The sequence below is a fragment of the Charadrius vociferus genome, unplaced genomic scaffold (genome assembly GCF_000708025.1).
Source record: "Charadrius vociferus isolate BGI_N301 unplaced genomic scaffold, ASM70802v2 scaffold134, whole genome shotgun sequence".
NCBI lineage: Eukaryota > Metazoa > Chordata > Aves > Charadriiformes > Charadriidae > Charadrius > Charadrius vociferus.
The window spans coordinates 5805554-5825413 of record NW_009648333.1 but is presented as its reverse complement, the minus strand read 5'-3'; the positions used below and the strand labels follow the sequence as shown (position 1 = coordinate 5825413).

At 40.3% G+C, this 19860-nt stretch overlaps 1 protein-coding gene across 1 annotated transcript; it reads left to right on the top strand.

Annotated features, from left to right (window-relative positions):
• Positions 1-2087: 2087 nt before the first annotated feature.
• Positions 2088-16893, top strand: PPAT (phosphoribosyl pyrophosphate amidotransferase). Its single transcript, XM_009885036.1, has 11 exons — positions 2088-2119; positions 2258-2324; positions 5827-6033; positions 7735-7847; positions 7967-8112; positions 9338-9410; positions 11224-11375; positions 12634-12761; positions 13072-13293; positions 14859-14979; positions 16455-16893. Exons 1-11 carry the CDS (start codon positions 2088-2090, stop codon positions 16628-16630), a joined length of 1437 nt encoding a protein of 478 aa, XP_009883338.1. The 3' UTR covers positions 16631-16893.
• The last annotated feature ends 2967 nt before the right edge of the window (positions 16894-19860 follow it).

Genomic DNA, 19860 nt, shown 5'->3' with positions numbered 1-19860 from the left:
GTTGAAAGTGACCTGGAAATGATTCACTATTTCCAGCCAAGATTTTGTTTCCTAGGAAACCAGACGGCTGGTTGTCAGTAAGCTCCGCCGAGATGAAAGGATCTAGTTTTACTGGCTCAAGCTGCCTGAGGGGAGTAACTTGAGAAACTGCCAAATAAGCAGGCTGGGAACGAACTGGGAGCTGCCTGGGGAGGGGGGGCTTTCACCCTGCTGGGGAAAAAAGGGGCTCCAGTACGAGCACTGGGAGGGAGGGGGGAGGAGAGAGGGAAAAGAGAGCCACACCATCTTGTTCCTTTAAAAAAAAAAAAAAAAAAGCGCAAAACACCCCTCCCTGCCATAAAACCCCTTCTTGCCAGCCCGCTGCTGGGTGGGCATCGCGGCGGCTCCTGCCGCAGCGGGGGCACGGCTGGGGCTGAGCCCCCCCAGACAAGTGGCAGTAGTTGATAAGGATGGGAAGGAGGATGGGATCGCCCTGCTTTACATCCGCGTCTCTGTGTCACGTTTGGTTTTGAATTGATGGTCATGTATACACATTTTTAGCTCTAATAGTCATTGGTTATTAGTGATGTTTTAATAAAGCTCGCATACTCACTAAATTGGTAAAATTGTATAGGCTTTGTGGCAGTGAAATTGAGTTTCCTTTCATTAGTGCTAGATGACAGATGTAATCTAACGACTTGCAAAGGCCTTTCCTTCAGGATGTTTGCTTCCCTCTTTCTATTGATTTTGTCGATGTTTAAAGGGACAGTGTCAGTGTTTAAATGGAAATTGTAATATTAACATTTGAACTTCAAGTTGCTGAATGTAGTGTATCAACCCTTACATTTTACTACCAGTCTTTGTGTTTACAGATGGAACATCTTCCTGAGTTAAAATAAATGTTTAAGAATGTCCTAATCTCTTCTTTTTCTCTTGAAGATCTGTGTCAATAACAGGGTAAATTAATTCAGCTATATGTGAAGTTTGTTTTGGTTGGTTTTCCATAACCAAATGTTCTTTAAAATTTTGCTTTACCTGCAGCTGGGGCTAGTGACCAATAAAGGGATTTTAGGAGCTGGAGAAAATTTGTAACGAGCATGGCCAGTTGTAGATTAGAATCCATTCTGTAGAATTTTTGTGCCCAGTTTTATTGTTGCTTATAGAAAATAATTCCAGTGACTTCAGTTGAGTTAAACCAGTCTAATCATCTTAGCATCTTCATCTAATATTCTAAAAATATTCTTAAGTGTTTCCTTTTTAAAGAAAATCATCTTTGCTTTTCAGTCATTATTATCTATGAGAGTAGATGGGAGCTTACCAGCTGCCCAAAGTCCTTGTGATGGTATGGCACCAGTTTTGTTAGGGGTAATACTCTGCCTTATTCCTGGAAGCCTTTTAAAGGAAGATCAAGCAGCCTCCACTGTTACTCACAAAAAAAACCAGTCTGCAGAACATACTTTTCCAATGGATAGGGACTGAATTATAAACCCTGGGCAGCTGTGCAGTGTTCTGCTTGCCTCTGGCCGGGCAGCGCCAGGGACCCTGTCCGTGTGCTGAGGGGAACAGGGAGCAGGCGAGGGAAACCTCTCCCAGCTCATCCAGCTCTTCTGCTCAACAAAGCGCAACCACCAGCCTGAGGCTGATCTGCTGTAAGAGAAGTATTGCCATTTGCAGTCATGCTGTACACCAGGCTTGTTTTGCTTGAGTTCAGAAGTTGCGATGCCTGATACTAGTTTTATGTGCTCAAACGCTTTTATCAGAGGGTCCATATACTTTTTAGAGGTGTAAATGCTAGCTTGACTGCTCGACTGCAAGAATGCAAAAGCTTCTGCATAGGTGATCCCTGGAAGAGACAATGCGTTCACTTAGGCAAAACCATCTTTTTTTTTAACACCCTTCCCTAAACCAAAGCAGAAATAGAGTAGTGCTGTAGAGCCTACTACTGGTGCCTAGACTATCACTGCAAAGTGGCTTTTCAGATTAAGCATCTGCTGTTATTTTATGCCCACACTGAAATAGGACTGCAGTAAGAGCCTGAGCCAGTGCTTATTAGTGGAAAGATTCCTGCTCAATAAACCTTATGTGACTGTTTTGAAATAAACCATAACATGGGCAAGAAACCAGTTTTGATTACAAGCCTGTAAAATAAAACAACAAATAAGCTCACATTAAAATTTAACGTTGCAGAAAACAGATGAAAAAACACCATTCCATTGTATGTTAAAGCATTTCATTCTAAGCATTTCAGTGCTTGATGGTGATTATGTTTTGTCCACAGGGGCCAGGAGAGTGCTGGAATTGTGACAAGTGATGGAGAGTCATCCCAGGCATTCAAAGTGCACAAGGTAAAGTGTAAATGAATGTTTTGTAGATGCCTAACTGAGATACATGGAAGTTTGTTTCAGCTAGGAAATGGAATAATTATAGGTAAAGCAATGTGTTTTGATGGACTGTTTTGGTTTTGTCGGCGATTGTATCTAATTCTGTTACTTGTGCAATTTCTATCTTAAGTGTGTGTTTAAAACAGATATGCCGACCTTATCCTTCTGGGTGCATCTATGCATAGTGGCAGACACACTGAAGTATTCAGCTCAGGCTACGGATGTCACAAAAACTACTTACCAAAGTCACCCTGCACCTAAGGTGTTAACTATGCAACTTGAGATCAAGAGAAAAGAAATACTACAGGCTATGCACAAGCAAATGGATGACTAATTCTTGCCTTTGTGAGACTCAAGGAAGTGGCAGCTACTTTACCCATAGGTAAAAATGAACAGAATAAAAGACTGAATAGAGGCCTGAGAAGGTCATGAAGTCTTTCTGGAGCTGAGAGAATCCCAGGGGATGTTAAAAGACATAAAATAGCCATAGCCTCAAAATATGCCAGGAGAATACCTGCGTGTTCTGGGGATATTTCTGCACATTCTGTATGGAATAGTGATAAGGAAAAAAAAAATCATCAGCCTATTCCATCCTGGATGAGCAGAGAAATAAAGAAGAGCAGGAAGGCAGGAAATCAGGAAAAGCAGGAAATAAAACTACATCAGCAAAATAACCATAGAGCAATTCTTGTTGTGTCTTCTCTGACCGCAATCAGAAAGCAGTTTGTCTTCATGATCAGAGGTCTCTGAGGAAGAATAATTAAGCTGTTCAAATGAGTCCAAGAGTAAGAACTGCTTTGCTGCTGCAGCATTTATATCTATGCATGACTGCTCAATGCCTCATGCAAAATCTTGTCTCATCAAGCATCATTTGTCACCTCTTTCCCCCCTCCTATCTGCTACAGCCCGATACTCACGTTCACTTTTAAATGCAGCTTTTCTCAACTTCAGCACTGTGTTATCTGTTCTTCATTCCTGTTTCTGCTTGGGTTTCAGCTTTCCTTAAGGTTTACCAGAATTCCAGCCTCCTTTAAAGGGGGCTGCTGTATATATTCCGTAGTAAAAAGAGCTTCTCAGAATGAACTTCCAGCTGGTGATATCATAATTTGTAGTGTTTCCATGTTACTGAGCTGCAATACTCAGCTGTCAGTCTAAGAATTTGACTATCTCATCATATCAGCTTTGATATTTTAAGAGTTGCAGAGCATGCGATGGTTTCTTTTATCCTTGAAATATGTTACTCAGCTACAACAGTTTTAAAAACTGTAATAACCACAGTTTAATAAAGAGCCTGTGGAGCACAATTTATATGACTTGTTTAATCCTAGAATTGTTGCTAATGTAACAAACATCTGGGTCTGTTACACTGGTGAAAATATATTTAGGACTCTGACTTGTAAAGTAGCCCATAAAAACGTCAGCAGCTAAGATGCTACTGTATTCATTTGTCCTACAAACTCCTGTTGACTCTTCACTGCAGCAACAACAGGATGGAAAAGGTGCCTGCTTCTCACTGCATTGATTTACTACACAATGCTTCTGTGCAAACTCACCTTTGTCAACAGTTTACGACAATACATGTATTAGAGTATGAACTGGAACACCTAAGGCGTGGGTATTTGTTCCCTTCGGGTGGTTGCCAGCCTTAGGCCACAGATTAATAGCTCTTGACAAAGGCTTTAAACTCTCCCAGAAAGACTAACTTCGATTTGTCTGTCAGAGCCTTTCAGCTAGATTTGTAACAAAACATTACTATCTGTAACTCTGTTATCTCAGGATGTGGAAAAACTTAAATCTCTGTATAGCGATATGTATCTATAAATATATATATATATATAGAAAGAGATATCTCTGTATAGAGATATCTCTTACTATATAGAGAGACCTATATAGATACAGATATGCCAGTAGGAGAAAGACTTTGTCTGATTGTTCACATTTGGATATGCAGAAAAATATATTAAAGTAGTTATTAATCAGACCATTATCATATTCTGGCATGTATATGGCCCTGAATAATACAGACATAAGATTGTCTTCATTGGGAACTTTTTATACTGGTGTAATTCACATTTGCCATCCCACTCCAGTGCAGTCTCAACCACAGGAATATTTCAAACTGCAATTAAAAGATTATGTACTTGTGTAACCAAATCTGGTTTAAAACGACATTGCTTGTTTAAGCTATTGCAAAGCTTAACGTGGCCACATCCATTAATACTGGACCTGCGAACTGCCAGATCTGCTGTTAGGATAAAGTTGGCCTAAGTAAAATAAGAGTGCTTGGTTGCACTTCTGTATATCTATGAGCACATGACTCTAGACCACCATTATGTCATCCGTGAGACGTTAAAGCAAATTTATACCAGTTTGGCAGTTTGAGGCAGTAACTTTTTACCGTGATAGTAAGTATCCTAAAACCACACCTGCTGCAACCGCAGCCTCTCGGTATTCTGACTCTATAGCAGTAACAGCAGAAAATACCCTAAAGCTGAGCTTAAAGCACTCTTGGTTGAGCTCTGGAAACGGTTCAACCAATTCCCATCCTTCCTGTCCCACCCCCTTCTCTTGTTGTACCTACAGCACAGGTTATGAACCATTCACAGCTTCAAACCTCTCCCATGTATCTTCAAAGGTCCTACATGAGTGTTACCATGCATGCTATCATGTATATCACAATTACCACACGTGATAGGGACACCGAGAGTAGAAGGATGTAAATACTTTCCACAGGCAGCGGCAGAAGCGGGAGTTTGTAGGAGGGCCTGGAATCCAGTCTTAATTTCTACTCTCTGTGCAGTTTTTTCAGGCTATTCTTGCTGCTAAATTGTCTCCACATAGTGCTTGTTGCCAAAAGAAGCTCCTGATGTCTGACTAAAAAGTTTTGGTGCATTTCTGCTTTAACTAGAAGGCAACCTGTCTATATGAAAAGTTTGTTTTAAGTAAACAATAAAACCTCTTGAAAAAAAGCTTTGCTTCTGACATTGGCAAGAATGACAGTGAAATCTAATAAACATTATCATTGACCCAGTATAAAAGTAAATCCAATATACTGCTAACTTGTAAAAGGTATTCTCTACGTAGAATTTCCTTCTTGCAATTTTTTTCTTCTTTGCCTGTCTTCTGGCAGTCTTTTTTCTGCTGTTTTTAAACAACACAACAGTTTGGTAGTGTTTTTCAGAAGATGTATTTTTAGTCAGGAAATAGATTATTCCATGAACATCCTCAGCACAAAAAAGTATGTTCCTTTATTTAAAACCAGGAGTAATGGGATCTGATATATCCCCGTGATACCTACTCAGCTTCTTTCTTTCCCATGTCTTTCAGGTTATTTGCCTTTCTCTTAAAGTTGCTTGTATTAATGCTGAACAAAAAAAAAACAAACAAAAAACAAACACAAGGAGAAATGAGGAAGTTGCCAGGAAAACAAAACCAAACAGAACCTTTTTTTCTTTTTCTCCCTAAGGGAATGGGTCTGATAAATCACGTCTTCAACGCAGACAGCCTGAAGAAGCTGTACGTTTCAAACCTCGGTATTGGGCACACAAGGTACTCCACCTCAGGAATTTCTGAGCTGCAGAACTGCCAGCCTTTTGTTGTAGAGACTCTTCATGGGAAGATCGCTGTGGCACACAACGGGGAGCTAACAAACGCTGTCCGACTCAGGAGGAAGGTTAGTATCTCCTCTGGGGGGCTCTGGCATCATTTCTTTCTGAGCGTGAGGCAGCAATGAGCATTAAGTTTGCTATGACTTTTCCTTAATATCAAACTACTTGGGGAAGTGAAAGAGCACCATAATCAAAGTAGATGGTTTTGGGAGAAAAAGTCCTGGGGAGGGGAGACATTTGTAACTGCTACAGGGGATAATTCACCAGTCCTCTAGACTGATGGTAACATTCCTATTGATGAAGTGAGAAAACTAACTCAGCCATAACAAAAGGTAGGTTGGCTTGAAGCTCTGCTCCTTTGCGCCACCTTTGCTCCTGACAGAAGGAGCAAATCATATGCTTAGAGTTAGGAAAGGCATAATTCAGTGAGGTAATAGTAATATGAAATATCTGGTTTGGAATATCGTCTTTACTTGTAGTTCTGGCTTGCAAAATTAATCATGAGCACTGTCAGGACATAAACCAACAAATGCCAAATTTCATAGTGTGTTTGGCTAGAAGGGTATGTGTTAAAGAACCAAATTAAAATTTAGCAGATGTTTCATTGTGAAACCTCTTCTATGATATGTTCCATCCAAAAGTGAGACGACATACTTGTGCATTGAAGTGAGGCAAATGTATGGCACGCCCAAAGGAACGTAGACTGTCTTTATTTGGAGCCACAACTGTATGAGTGGATGGGAGAAAAAAACAGTGGGGAGGAAGTGTACACGCAGAGTGGAGAATCAGTTACATGAGATGTAAAATGATTTCTAAAGATAAAAATTAGGAACTTTAATGCATATAGCATTGAATGAGTTGTAATAGTGGGGTAGATACACTGCAGATTCTCTTCTCCCTTAGAAGCATAAGTATGCCAAGACAGAACAATTTGACTGACCAGGTCCAACAAACTTTAAATTGTGGGATTTCAGATTTTTAATCCCACTCTTCTTCCCTTCATACTTCTTTTTTTGTTGTTGTTGCTTTGTGCCCAAACCACCATTCTGCCTTGATAATCTCTTTCTGTATCTGTGGCGGATGGAAAGACACAGACTCCAATACGCAGGATCAAAATCAGCTTTATTAAGCAAGCGTGCTCTTTATATACTTTTCTACCAAGGCCAGTAATTTTCTACCTTACTTGTTTACACCATCGCGTTCTCTAAAAGATCACATTTCTACCAAAAAGGGAATCTCTTTTCCCTGTGAGCAGCACCTCCTTATCTAGGGAGTAGCTTCACACAACTTCATCGTCTGCCAAAACAATGCTGCAGCTGCTTATTCCTCCCGATGAGTTCTACCACACTTAACCTTTCTTTTGCCTCAGTCTCCACATGTATCTGCTATAGGTAATTTCATATTTTCCCTTGTATATTTTACCTCTCTTCCCAGAGCAAACAGAAGTACAAAGCTGATTAAATGGCCCAAACACTAATTTATACCCTGAATATTGGTGGCATTAATTTTGGCTGCATGTGGAGCAAAGGAAGGAGACGCAAAGGGAGAAATGTCGTACCAGGCATAGCTGATTGCACCAGCTCTTCTTACATACTTGGTTTGTTGGAAAAAAATTGATGTTATTATGATGCGACCACCTGAAGCACTGATATGTTTTAAAACATTTGTTCATTGCACAAAGGTGTTGTTAGATCAAAATCTGAGCAGTTTTATGTGGGATTCTTTTTTTTTAACGTTGGTATCGCTTTTGTTTTGTGCCTTAAAAGCTTATGCGGCATGGTGTAGGATTGTCGACCAGTTCTGACAGTGAACTGATCACCCAGCTCCTGGCTTTCACACCTCCTCTAGAAAATGACGATACAGCCGACTGGGTAGCAAGGTGAGGAGGATGGGTTTTGGAATCAAAAGCAGCAATCTTATCTCAGCATGCTATGCAGCTGTAAATGCACACAGCTGTCTGTGTGGCACACGATTATGTTCACCTATGTCTCATTTCAGAATCAAAAATTTAATGAATGAAACTCCAACTTCATATTCGTTGCTAATTATGCATAAAGACATAATCTATGCAGTACGTGATCCATATGGGAATCGCCCACTCTGCATTGGTCGCCTTATTCCAGTAGGGGACATGAATGGAAAAGGTAAACCATACATATATATTCATATACACACACATATCTATATATGTATATATATTTTGTGCCTGAAATAACTGGTATAAGTAATTAAAGCTACACTTACTGAGGTGTAAGTTGGAATATGTGATGCAAAAGTCAGTTTTGAAAGTAATTCGTAGGAAGTCTGCAAGCATCTTATCTGTTCCCAGCAGAAGGGAATCCTAGTGGCCTCATGACAGTGTCAGAATTAGGCAGCTCAGCTGTAATAGAATATTAGTGAAAATTTAACATCTCATCACCTAAACAGGAAAGCGGGGATGAACAGAAGAGTTGAGGTTGGAAGGAAGATCTGGAGTTCATCTGGTTCAAATCCCCTGCTCAAGCAGGTCCACCTCCAGCAAGTTGCCCAGGACTATGTCCAGTCCAGAAACAAGTCTGGTTTCTTCCTTTCTCCTGTAGTAAGGTGGCAAAGTGCTGGATTACTGGCAATGTATTTCTAAATTCTAAGCAGTCCCAGTCACACGTAGTATGGTAATGGAACACTATGCAATCAATTTATGGGAAAAATTCTTTGTGTTCCTGCTTAGCCTGCAAATTGACATTTTTCATGAAGTGAGATTAAAATCTGTTCAGTTGTATAAAAAATAATTCAAAGGCAAAGTAGTAAATGCTTCCGTATCTTCACAAAACTTGGTGATTTTAACCACAAGAAAAATTATCAACATTTTTTAAAGCATATGAACATTCCTACCATATGTTACACAACCCAATCTTCTGTGTGCCTGTCTCTGAAAACTCTTCTTATTGGAGTTCAGTTCAGCATCCATTGTAATCAAAAGGATGTATCTATCAACACATTTAGCATAGGAAAAGTAAGGAGTTTCTTCTGTGAACAAAAGTAATTTTACCTAAAGTCACTGAACTGGAACGGGAAAAGTTTGAAATAGTGCAGAGATAACACAGGTAGTTATCTGAATTGTCTCTTCATGAACCGTGAATATGATGCTGTTACTTCCACATCTGCCTAGAAAAGGTTTATGATGTTCACATTGTTTGTTTGTTTGTTTTTAATAATATTACAGAAACTTTGGAATGCTATATCTTTTACTTAGAAATTACAACAGTCTTTAATTGTGCACTTGGCAAGCTAAACTGTAGCAAGCCAGATACTGCAGTAGAAATGCAATTCGGGGGGTGGGTAATGGTAACAAGACTTGTGGACTCTTAACTCTGAAATCTTTCATTTCAGGAAAAGATAACAGTGAAACAGAAGGATGGGTAGTCTCCTCTGAATCCTGTAGCTTTTTGTCTATTGGTGCAGAGTAAGTGCCCCGATTCTCACTTTATCTGAAAGCTCCCCTCAGGCCGCGATTAAACATTAAACCTCAAATTGCCAAATATCATAATCTATAACAACGTGAAAGACATCAAGGATTAGTTTGTTGGGCTGGTTGGGGGGGGGGGGGGGTTTTGGTTTTTGCTAGTTTATTTTCTCGAATAGATTAAAGTAGAAGAAGAATGATGTATTCAAAAAGTAAGCCTCTTACTTGTTGCATTAAACCTGGTTATCCACATAACTTTTTAATTTTAGCCTCGTTTGCAGCAGAATCATTGTATTACAAAATAATTCTTCAACGACAGAAAGGTCGCATTGGTAGCTCGCAGGCTGGACCAACCCAAGGTGTAGCATATGCTGTCTGACGACCCAGTCTCCTGGTTTGAAAAAAATAATGGGCACCTGAAACTACTTCCATGCATGCAAACACCCATCAGAGCCAAAACATGAGATGACTTTCACGTTACCTCTCTAGCTAAGATACTCTGAAAATCAAGGTGTGATACTTTCTCTGGACAAAACGAGAAGTGAAGAGGCTCTTCAGGAGACCCCAAATTGATCTTTAGAAGTTTGGAGAGGAAGGCAATTGTGAACTATAACATAATTGAAATAAAAAAGATTATGAGGAAGTATACTTAATTTCCTAATCAGACATTATAAAAATGGGCATTTGGGGACTAGACTAGTATGTGAAGTTGGATCCTCTTCAAATAAAAAACAGTGCAAAACTGCATTAAGAACACAACCACTGAATAAAAAGACAAGTAGAGCAAGCCCAGGAAGCAACGTGACTGTACTTTGGTAGTCTTTTATTGCATTCTGCAGTGGTTTATTGTAGATGTGGTGTTCTGTGTTCTTTTGCTGTAACTTCTACCCTATCTTTGTAGGACCTGTGTTGGCTGTTGGTAACAGGGGCTTTCTTGAGACAATTTCTTCTACGTATGAACAAGAATAACTGTTTTCTGAAACTTCTTCACAATCTCTGTTAAGAGAAGCTTACTATGTAGAACCATCAGCTGAAGCCTGTGGGGTTTTCTAAACAGCAATTTTGTTCTGTTGTAGCCAGTGCTGCTGCCTGCTAATGCTAGTACATCGCCAGCAAATATGCACAAACAGACTCACCGCTGATTTGTATCTCTAGAACATTTCAATATTGTGTGATAGACTCAGATTGAAAGTGTTAGAGTAGCCACCTGAGGACTCACTAAAGGATCTAGAAAAATGTTTAATAAAGTCACTGGAATGTCATAAACCTAATAGTAGTCCATATTTCTTCAGATACGAGAATTGGAATGTACATTTCCAGTCAGTTTTACTTTATTCAGAGGTAGCTGCCTGTCACCTCTAGACAGATATTTCTCTAGATATTGGCTTGAGGGGCAGGATTTTTTTTGCTACCATCTTTATTGCTGATTATGTTTTTTATATTGCATTATTATGTTTATTAGCTTTACTAGTTCTCTAGTATTGATCTAGGACTATGATTAAAACGTATTTTATCTCAATTAAGCCTGTACTAGACTGAGTACTGTAGTTCTAACATATAGGAAGAATACCATAATTCTCTGGTACTAAGTATTGATTTGCTGCTTTCAGTTATTAATTCAGTATGTTTTAGTAAGGATCACTTGTCTTGGCATGTTGGTCTTGAAACACTCCAGGTCAAATCCTAAGCTGGAAGCAAACTGTTATTTTAGGCTGTTCAAAAGCATTTTTTCTGGCAGTTGAATCTTGTTTATATTTTGAAACTATCATGCAGGTTCAGGACATTTCTAAATGCCATGTATTTCTCTTTCAAGGTACTATCGTGAAGTCCTTCCTGGAGAGATTGTGAAAATATCCAGATATGATGTTCAGACCCTGGATGTTGTACCAAGACCTGAAGGAGATCCCTCAGCATTCTGCATCTTTGAATACGTTTATTTTGCAAGACCAGACAGTATTTTTGAAGGTATGAAGATACGATGTACAAAGCCCCTCCCCATCCCAGGAGAACAATGACTCCGGAAAGGATCTGGGGTGACAGTAGGGTACCATGGAATGTGAGCTTGCAGAGAACAGAATGGGTTGGCATAGTTCTTGAGGAGATAAAACTCATCAGGAGCAGCATGTAACATCACCTTCCTGTTCCTGGCTGTGCACATGGCCTCCATCAGGCCTGCCTGCGTAGTCCTCTGGAAGGGATGAAAAGAGCCACAAACATGGTTAAGGTAGAGGAAATATCCCTTAAAAGTGAGAGACTTAAGAAAGGTACTTTTATTATTGGTTCTGGGAAAACTTCTTAAAAATTAGACTTATGAAACAGGATCTGCAAAACAACTTTATCTTGGCGTTTTCTTTGCAAGAAAGGGTTATTTCAGGAAGATGCTTTTAATATAACACGCAACTCTATGCATTAGCTAAGTACTTGGGGGTGTCAGTCTAATGCTTTTATTATTATTTCAGTAGAAGCCCTCAAAACTTGTCTTAATGACAAGATATTATCCAGGACTCTCATACTTAACAAACAAGCCCTTCTTTGCTTTCTACAGACATGCCATCTGTTGAACCAATACAGTTCCCTGCTTTCGCAAAGCCGGTTTCATCCCACATTCCTTCTTTTCACAATCCTCATCCCACATCCCTTTTTTTCATGATCCTCTTACCCTTCAATGCTCTCTTCTTACATTCCTTAGTACTGCCACTGTACCCTTTGCCATGCCTCATCCCACCACAGTACCTCCCATGTTGCAAATTTTTTAGGATCTTAAAAGTTTCTGAGGCCTCTTATCCCCTTACTAAATTTGGGGTGAATTTTGCCAACTGATTCAAAGTTAATAAGCGGGCAGAGGTAGACAGCAGGATTGCACAAACTTTGCTTGGAGAAACCAGCCTAAAAGTAGAATATGCACATTATGAACACGCAGGCATAATTTCTACTTCTTCTTTCCTCCTGTAAATAGATTTTTTAACATTCACAGGACGTTTAGTTACCAGATTAGGGCAAAATGGATTTTAATTCTCTGAGTAATGATACAAATGTGATTGTTAGAATATGACATTATGGAAGGAAATAAAAAAATCACCTTATGTGAATGACTGATTATTAGTTCTGGAGCTTTTGTCGCTGACTTGCATGCCTGCAACTTGCCACAGAAATCTGTACAGCAAACTTGGGAGTGAGATCTGAATTATGCACACCAGGAAAAAACACTTCTTGCTGTTCTTAGGTCAGATGGTGTATTCAGTCAGGAGAAGATGCGGGCAGCAGCTTGCTATTGAAGCACCCGTGGAAGCAGACCTGGTCAGCACCGTTCCGGAGTCTGCAACCCCAGCAGCTCTCGGTTATGCTCAAAAGGTATATGTTAACTTGCCTGGGTTTTTTTTTCCCAAGCATATTTACACATATCTCTTTTGTAATGGAGTATAATGGTGTGGGCCATTAGAGTTTCGTATTGATACAGCTTTGTAGCTTGAGTATGCCGGGTGCTCCTATTGAGTCATCTGCACTTGTTTTTTTCTGTCGTTATTCTACTGTGTTACAGTATTTCAAAGTTTTTTGGTTACTGTGAAGTCATACTAAGTCCTAATGTTGCTTTAAAAAAACAGTACCTGTGAATAATCAGTTCTTCAGATATTAATTCTGTTTAACTGTCTCCTGTTTGCAGTGCGGACTACCATATGTTGAAGTACTCTGTAAAAATCGATATGTAGGAAGAACGTTTATCCAGCCAAATATGAGGTTACGGCAACTTGGTGTTGCAAAGAAGTTTGGCGTTCTGTCCGATAATTTTAAAGGCAAGCGAGTTGTTATCATTGATGATTCGATTGTGAGGGGCAATACCATTTCACCCATAATAAAACTACTGAGAGAATCAGGAGCCAAAGAGGTAAGTTAATTTCCCATCAGTACAATACAGATGTAAATAGAAGTCTTAATAGGAGGGTAAAGCACAGGGTTTTGTCTTCATTTGTACTATACTTTGTTTCCTTATTTAAGAGGACAAGTGTGCAAAAAACCCCAATGGCTAGTGCGTGTTTCTTGTGAGGACAGGTTGAGAAGTTTCTTTTGCATGACTGTGATTTTGGGGTGGTGAAGGGGAGAGGAACAGGTCTCCATTTATAATGCATCTGGCAAATAAAGAGAGAATGGAAAACAGATTAAGTAAGATCAGAAAATCAAGTATTGGTGTGGTATTCCTGATATATGTGTGACTTGCAGCATGGTATTAAGCACAAACACATGGTGCAGTAAACAGGCACGTGCCTTCAGTCACCAGAGCACAAATTTTTTAATTGATTAAGATTTTTTAATTGAAACACAGTGTGCAAGTCTGTCACTAGAGAAAAAATATGTTTTGTGTAGTGTTTGACTTCGTAAACTGAAATGTGTGCATCAAGGATTGAACACCATAGAAGAAGAGCAAAATCAGGATGGACAGGCTCGAGAAGTAGGCCCGTGTGAACCTCAGGAGGTTCAACAAGGCCAAGTGCAGGGTCCTGCACCTGGGTCAGGGCAACCCCCAGTATCAATACAGGCTGGGGGATGGAGGGACTGAGAGCAGCCCTGCTGAGAAGGACTTGGGGGTACTGGTGGGTGAAAAGCTGGACATGAGCTGGCAATGTGTGCTCGCAGCCCAGAAGGCCAACTGTATCCCTGGCTGCATCAACAGCAGCGTGGCCAGCAGGGCGAGGGACGTGATTCTGCCCCTCTGCTCCACTCTGGGGAGACCCCACCTGGAGTACTGCATCCAGCTCTGGAGCCCTCAGTACAAGACGGACATGGATCTGTTGGAGTGGGTCCAGAGGAGGCCCACAAAGATGATCAGAGGGCTGGAGCACCTCTGCTGTGAGGAGAGGCTGAGAGAGTTGGGGTTGTTCAGCCTGGAGAAGAGAAAGCTCCGGGGAGACCTTATTGCGGCCTTTCAGTACTCAAAGGGGGCTTGTAAGAAAGATGAGGACAAACTTTTAGCACAGCCTGTTGCAATAGGACAAAGTGTAATGGTTTTAAACTAAAAGAGGGTAGACTGAGACTAGATATAAGGAAGAAATTCTTTACAGTGAGGGTGGTGAAACACTGGCACAGGTTGCCCAGAGAGGTGGCAGATGCCCCATCCCTGGAAACATTGAAGGTCAGGTTGGATGGGGCTCTGAGCAACCTGATCTAGTTGAAGATGTCCCTGCTCACTGCAGCAGGGTTGGACTAGATGGCCTTTAAAGGTCCCTTCCAACCCAAAGTATTCTATGATTCTGTGAGTAACATTAGGAAATATTGTAAAAATAAATTACCACTAATCTGAAAAAAACTTTTATCTTAATTATAACCGTAATGCCTTCTGTATAGTGCTCTGTTCTGTTCTTCCTGATTATTTTGCAGAAATGCGACTTTGCTATTGTGTTATGATCTGACCTTCACTTTATAGCCATCTCTTTTTGAAACTGTATTTTTATTCAGGTGCACATCCGCGTGGCTTCACCTCCCATAAGATTTCCTTGTTATATGGGAATAAACATTCCAACTAAAGAAGAACTCATTGCCAACAGACCTGAATTTCATGATCTTGCAAACTATATAGGTAAATGCTACTTTTTCTTTTTCTTTTCTTTTGGTTTTTTTTTGGTTTTTTTTTTTTTGGGAGAGGGATTTTACCTGTAGGTACTTTATTGTCTACATCAAAATAAAGGACAACACATCAAGGCAACAGTGGAAAAACTGGCTAAAAAATCCTGCGGTTGATACACTAAATTTCTGCAATTTGAGTACTCAGTGAATCAAACAAATTTAGTTACACACATTTTTTTAACAGTTAGTTAGTGAATTATATTTGTCCAAACAATATAAGGCATTAGAATAATTGCATAATCGTAAGTTACAAATAAGGTGTGACAACACAGCTTTCCAATACTTGGAGCTCCTTCTGGGAAATTCCTTACAAGGAGCTGCTGGAGGCAAAATACCAGGAAGAAAATATGTGGTGAAAAATCTGTCTTATAATGCAAAGCTAATGTAGTTTCACTTTCATGAGATATTCATAAAAATATGTTTGGAATTTGTAAACACCTACTGATTTTTCTACAAATTCAAATTTATGTAAATAATTTTAACTGCACTATACATTTCACTTTGAAAGAAATGACATTTGAAACTAATCAAAGAATGTTAAATGCATTCTCAAATCTCTAGAATGAGTCATATTTGCAGCAGAACAAAAGAAAAACCAACCGCTTATGTTGCTTGTGATGTGGTAAATAACATGCTCCTCATCAGGGTATCAGCAGCAGAAGTCATGTGAACGCTTGAGAGTAAGGAGATATACTAGATATGGCTTATCGTGCTGCAAAATACTTTATAAAATAGTTTAAGAACACAGCTGTGGTTACAGTTAGAAAACTGTAAACTCGGGATTTCCTCTCTTAAATACTTATTCTCACTAATATTACAACAAATTCTCTCCCCCAAAATTATTATGAAGGCATGTTGAAATATTTCAAGTTTGTAGGATCTCATTTTTGAGTATTATTCACAAAGTAATGAATGCAATCGATAGAAAACTAACGATGTGAAAAGGCTTTCGAACTTTCCTACTGCTAGAACATTTGCACAAACTGCATACTGAATTTTTTTTAACGTGATGGTCATCCCCCTCTCCAAGGCCCAGTAAAGGTTTGTAGTCCTAGGTATGCAGTTTGGGAAGCACCAGCCACGCACACGTCTGCTTCCAGACGCGAGCTAGAGGGTCACTCTGGGAAACTGCAGGGAGTTTAGGGAGTCTTAACGCACACTCTGGATTTTCTTTCTATTTTTGCAGTATGGGTGACATATTAGTTCCCAACTCAGAACCTCCTGTCTAGATATCAGTGAGTCTGCTCCCTGCACAAAGAACTTGAGAAAGGCAAGGCTTATTATGGTCCGATAACTTTCATATCCATTCTCTTTAGGTAAGGTGCTCCACCTGGCATCATAATCCACAGAATAATGCAACTTCATTTCCAAAGAGCATTGCCTTTAGTACTATATTGAAGCTTTAACTGATGAATTCTTTATTTCTAGGAGCAGACAGTGTTGTCTACCTTTCTGTGGAAGGGCTGGTATCGTCCGTGCAAGAAAGCATCAAAGCAAGACAAGAGAATGAGAACAGCCTTAAAACCCAGAAATCGCGTGTTGGAAAGATTGGCCATTGCACAGCGTGCCTCACTGGAGAGTATCCTGTAGAGCTAGAGTGGTGAATTTTTAGTGGATGGACATCAGTTCATCTGTTGTTGAATGTACCTTTTTCAAAGATGCCTCCTTGCCAATAGCCTTCTTACATTTAGGTAATATGGAAAGCTTATTACAGCCAACTAATTACTGTTAACTAAAATACATCTTTACACTGAAGGCTTGCAGAAAGTCCGATGTGCTGATGAAAACAATGTAAGCAGATACAAAAAAATACAAAATCATATAGTTTTAATGCACAATTGTGCCTTCTATTTTCTCACAAAATCTTATAAATACCAAAGCTTTTTTAATTATGTAGCAGTCCCAGAGTTTTTTGTTTCAGTCTTGCCCCAAAAGATAGCCCTGTTAGATTTGTTCACAAATCGTGAATCGTGTGGTGTAATTTCAAATTATCGAAGTCTTAATGCAAAAGTATGTGAAGTTTGCTTTCCTCCTTAGGAAAAATACCAGATTCTGAAGAAACAAATTGCTTCCTCAGCAGTTCTTGCTTAGGCTTTTTAAGAATAGGAGTACCTAACTTCTGCATATATAGCTACACGCAGCCTTTATTAATCAATCCCTATGTAACAGATTCTATGAACATAATGTCTAGCATATGATTTTAAAAACTGAAGACTCAGGGAAATGCTCTGCCAAAAGCTCTCTAGTTTTATAACTTTAAAATTCTTTTTTGGAATTCCAGTGTAGTTACATTATCTTCGTGTGCTTTTATCAGTTGCCAATAGGACGTGGAAGGAGAAAAAAATACTTGGCGCTGCCATTTTTTTTTCTCTTTTGTGTCTTGTTTTCTCCAGAGTAAGTCCTGACAATTTCTGAAACCTGAGCTAATGCTCAGTGTGCTTTTCATATGCCAACATCCAAAGTAAACTGAAAAATAAAGTAACTTCATTTTTAACGGTAAAAACAATATATAAACTTTAATTATGAGTTGTTTTGGGTATAGTCTTATCTTGCTACATTACTGCTGTTACAATAAATGTAATGTTTTAAAAAAAAGAGTTCTGAGGAACCATTAGCTATTGAATGCATAGCATTTTTTAATTGGTCACAATTACACAGTTGATTTTATACATGAAGATCGCTTGGACAATGAACCACTAGCTGAAAATGGAAAAGCACCTTTTGAAAACTATTGCAAATTTACGCACAATTGTAAAAATATTTTGTGTACCTCAGTTTTTTCACTGAATACCAGCAACTTAATTTTAGATTTTCTATTTAATATTGTGTATTTTGGCCTTACAATTGTTTGTCACACTGTTAAAAAAAAAAAAAAAGGCAAAGTTTAAGAGCTACTTCCTTTCCCATCATCTTCCACATAGTTGAGAATTACAGCACTGGTGATTAAATTCAAAAGGGAGCTTTCTTACGTGGGATTTGTAGCAATTGTGCCTGATAGACAATCACAAAACAGAAGTCCCAATTCAAGAAAGCACGTAAATATATTTAATGAAGTCAAGACTGCGCCTCGTGCAGTGGAATCAGAACCTACTTACAGTCAAGCCTATGGGAGAATCTAGATTTTCATAAGCATTCGGCTCTTACTGTGTGTTCTTCACCAAAGCCCAGATCTGCTTATTGGGAGATGGACGTGGATCTCTTTTGTCTAATTAGCAAGTTTGTTTGTTTTTTAACAGAACCACAACAGTTCATCTGGACAGGAAATTGAGCAAAAAAAGAGAACAGATTAACCAGGGAGGAGTGCGAGAAAAAAGAAAAACTGTCATTAACATTTTTCACCTTTCTTCTTTCCTGACCTCAAAAAAGCAATCATTTTTAAAAGAAGGGATAAGTTGAGCTCCTAGGTTATAGTTATGTGTGAGGATCCCTTTTTACTTGAGATAAAAACTTAGGTGCACAGTTTAACAAGGCTGCAAGGAGAAGTCTTACTGATTTATCTAAAATTTTCTATAGGACAGACTATAAATTAAACCTGTGCAAATACTCTTTTAACCTGTTTTCAACAAAACTGCTATTTTTGAAGTCTGGTAGTAATTGCCTAAATGTGATTTGAGCATTAGGTGGCCTAATTCTGATTTCAATAAAATGAATCCTGATGCTTTTTTTTCCCCTCCATGTTACGCATGTGAAATTACAAGGTCTGCTACTGTAAGCCCTGTAATTTTTAGATACACTACATGCCTAATCTTTAGTACGTATTTTTCAAAACCTTAAGTTAAAGGGGAGATATTTTTCAAGTGTCAGTTTATTCTCTGACAGCGGGATTGACGCTTCAGGTTACCAGGTCTTTTTTTATCACACACAGTAGGCGCACACGTGCAATGAGTACATTGCGGGGACGAACGCTGGTTTTCGGTGTCGCTACTTGTATTGTTTTAACGTTTTACTGTGAAACTGTTTCTGCTGTATTACCGATCTGCCACTGTGCCATGTTACCATTTACGAAATGTGACGAAACAGTGGAAATCTAATGTCTAACTTCTCCCATGCGCAGTATTAAAAATGGATATGAACCGGTTTTCTCGCTCTCTCTCCCTTCGCTGCGCTCGCCGGCACGACCCATCCAACCTTTCTTTAAATAAAGTCACCTTGAAAGCGCCTCGCAGCTGAGGCAAATCGCTCCGTGTCTTACGCTGAACCATCCTCCCCCGCCCCTTCCCCTCACCCTCGGCGACGGCGCCGGTACCACCTCCCGGGGGGACAGGGGATGGCGACAGACACAAGGGACTTCTGAGTGCGGCGCGGCGGGGCGGACCTCCCCCTTCACCCCGGTCACCTGCGGCTCTTTTAGCCGCCTTCTCCTGCCTGAAGAAGCGCTGCGGGGGAGCTAAGGAGGGCTGGGAGGGCTCCGGCGCGCTCACCGTTCCCCTCACCCTCAGGAGAAAATGGCGCCGCCCCACGCAGGCCACCGGACGACCCCGGCGCAGCTCATATGATGTCTAAAGCGCGCGACTGGCCGTCGACCAATGAAAGGTCGTGTTACTGCCGAGTCGGGTAGGACGAGCACCGTTCCACCAATCAGGAGCGCTGATCTTCCGTTGCTAGGTGGCAGTGGAGTGAAGGAAGGCGCCGGGAGGTGCAGTTTCAGGTGGGGATCTGTGCGGCGTCGCCGTTGCCCTGAGCCCCCGCCAGGCCGTTTGGGGCGTGTGTGGGGGAGGCTTTGAGCGTGGCGGGGGTGCGGAGGAGCCGCCTGCCCGCGCTCGGGACCGCCACCGTGGCGGAGGCCTGACCCTGGCCTTAGCCCGGAGGCCTCCGGTCCGCGGCTCCGGTATGC

What these genes read in the sequence shown, in the direction of transcription:
- PPAT (XM_009885036.1), top strand. Translation starts at nt 2,088, where the DNA reads ATGGGCAAGAAACCAGTTTTGATTACAAGCCT. An exon ending in ACAGCCGACTGGGTAGCAAG is followed by an intron (nt 7,848 to 7,966) that starts GTGAGGAGGATG and finishes GTCTCATTTCAG; the next exon opens with AATCAAAAATTTAATGAATG. An exon ending in TGATCTTGCAAACTATATAG is followed by an intron (nt 14,980 to 16,454) that starts GTAAATGCTACT and finishes CTTTATTTCTAG; the next exon opens with GAGCAGACAGTGTTGTCTAC.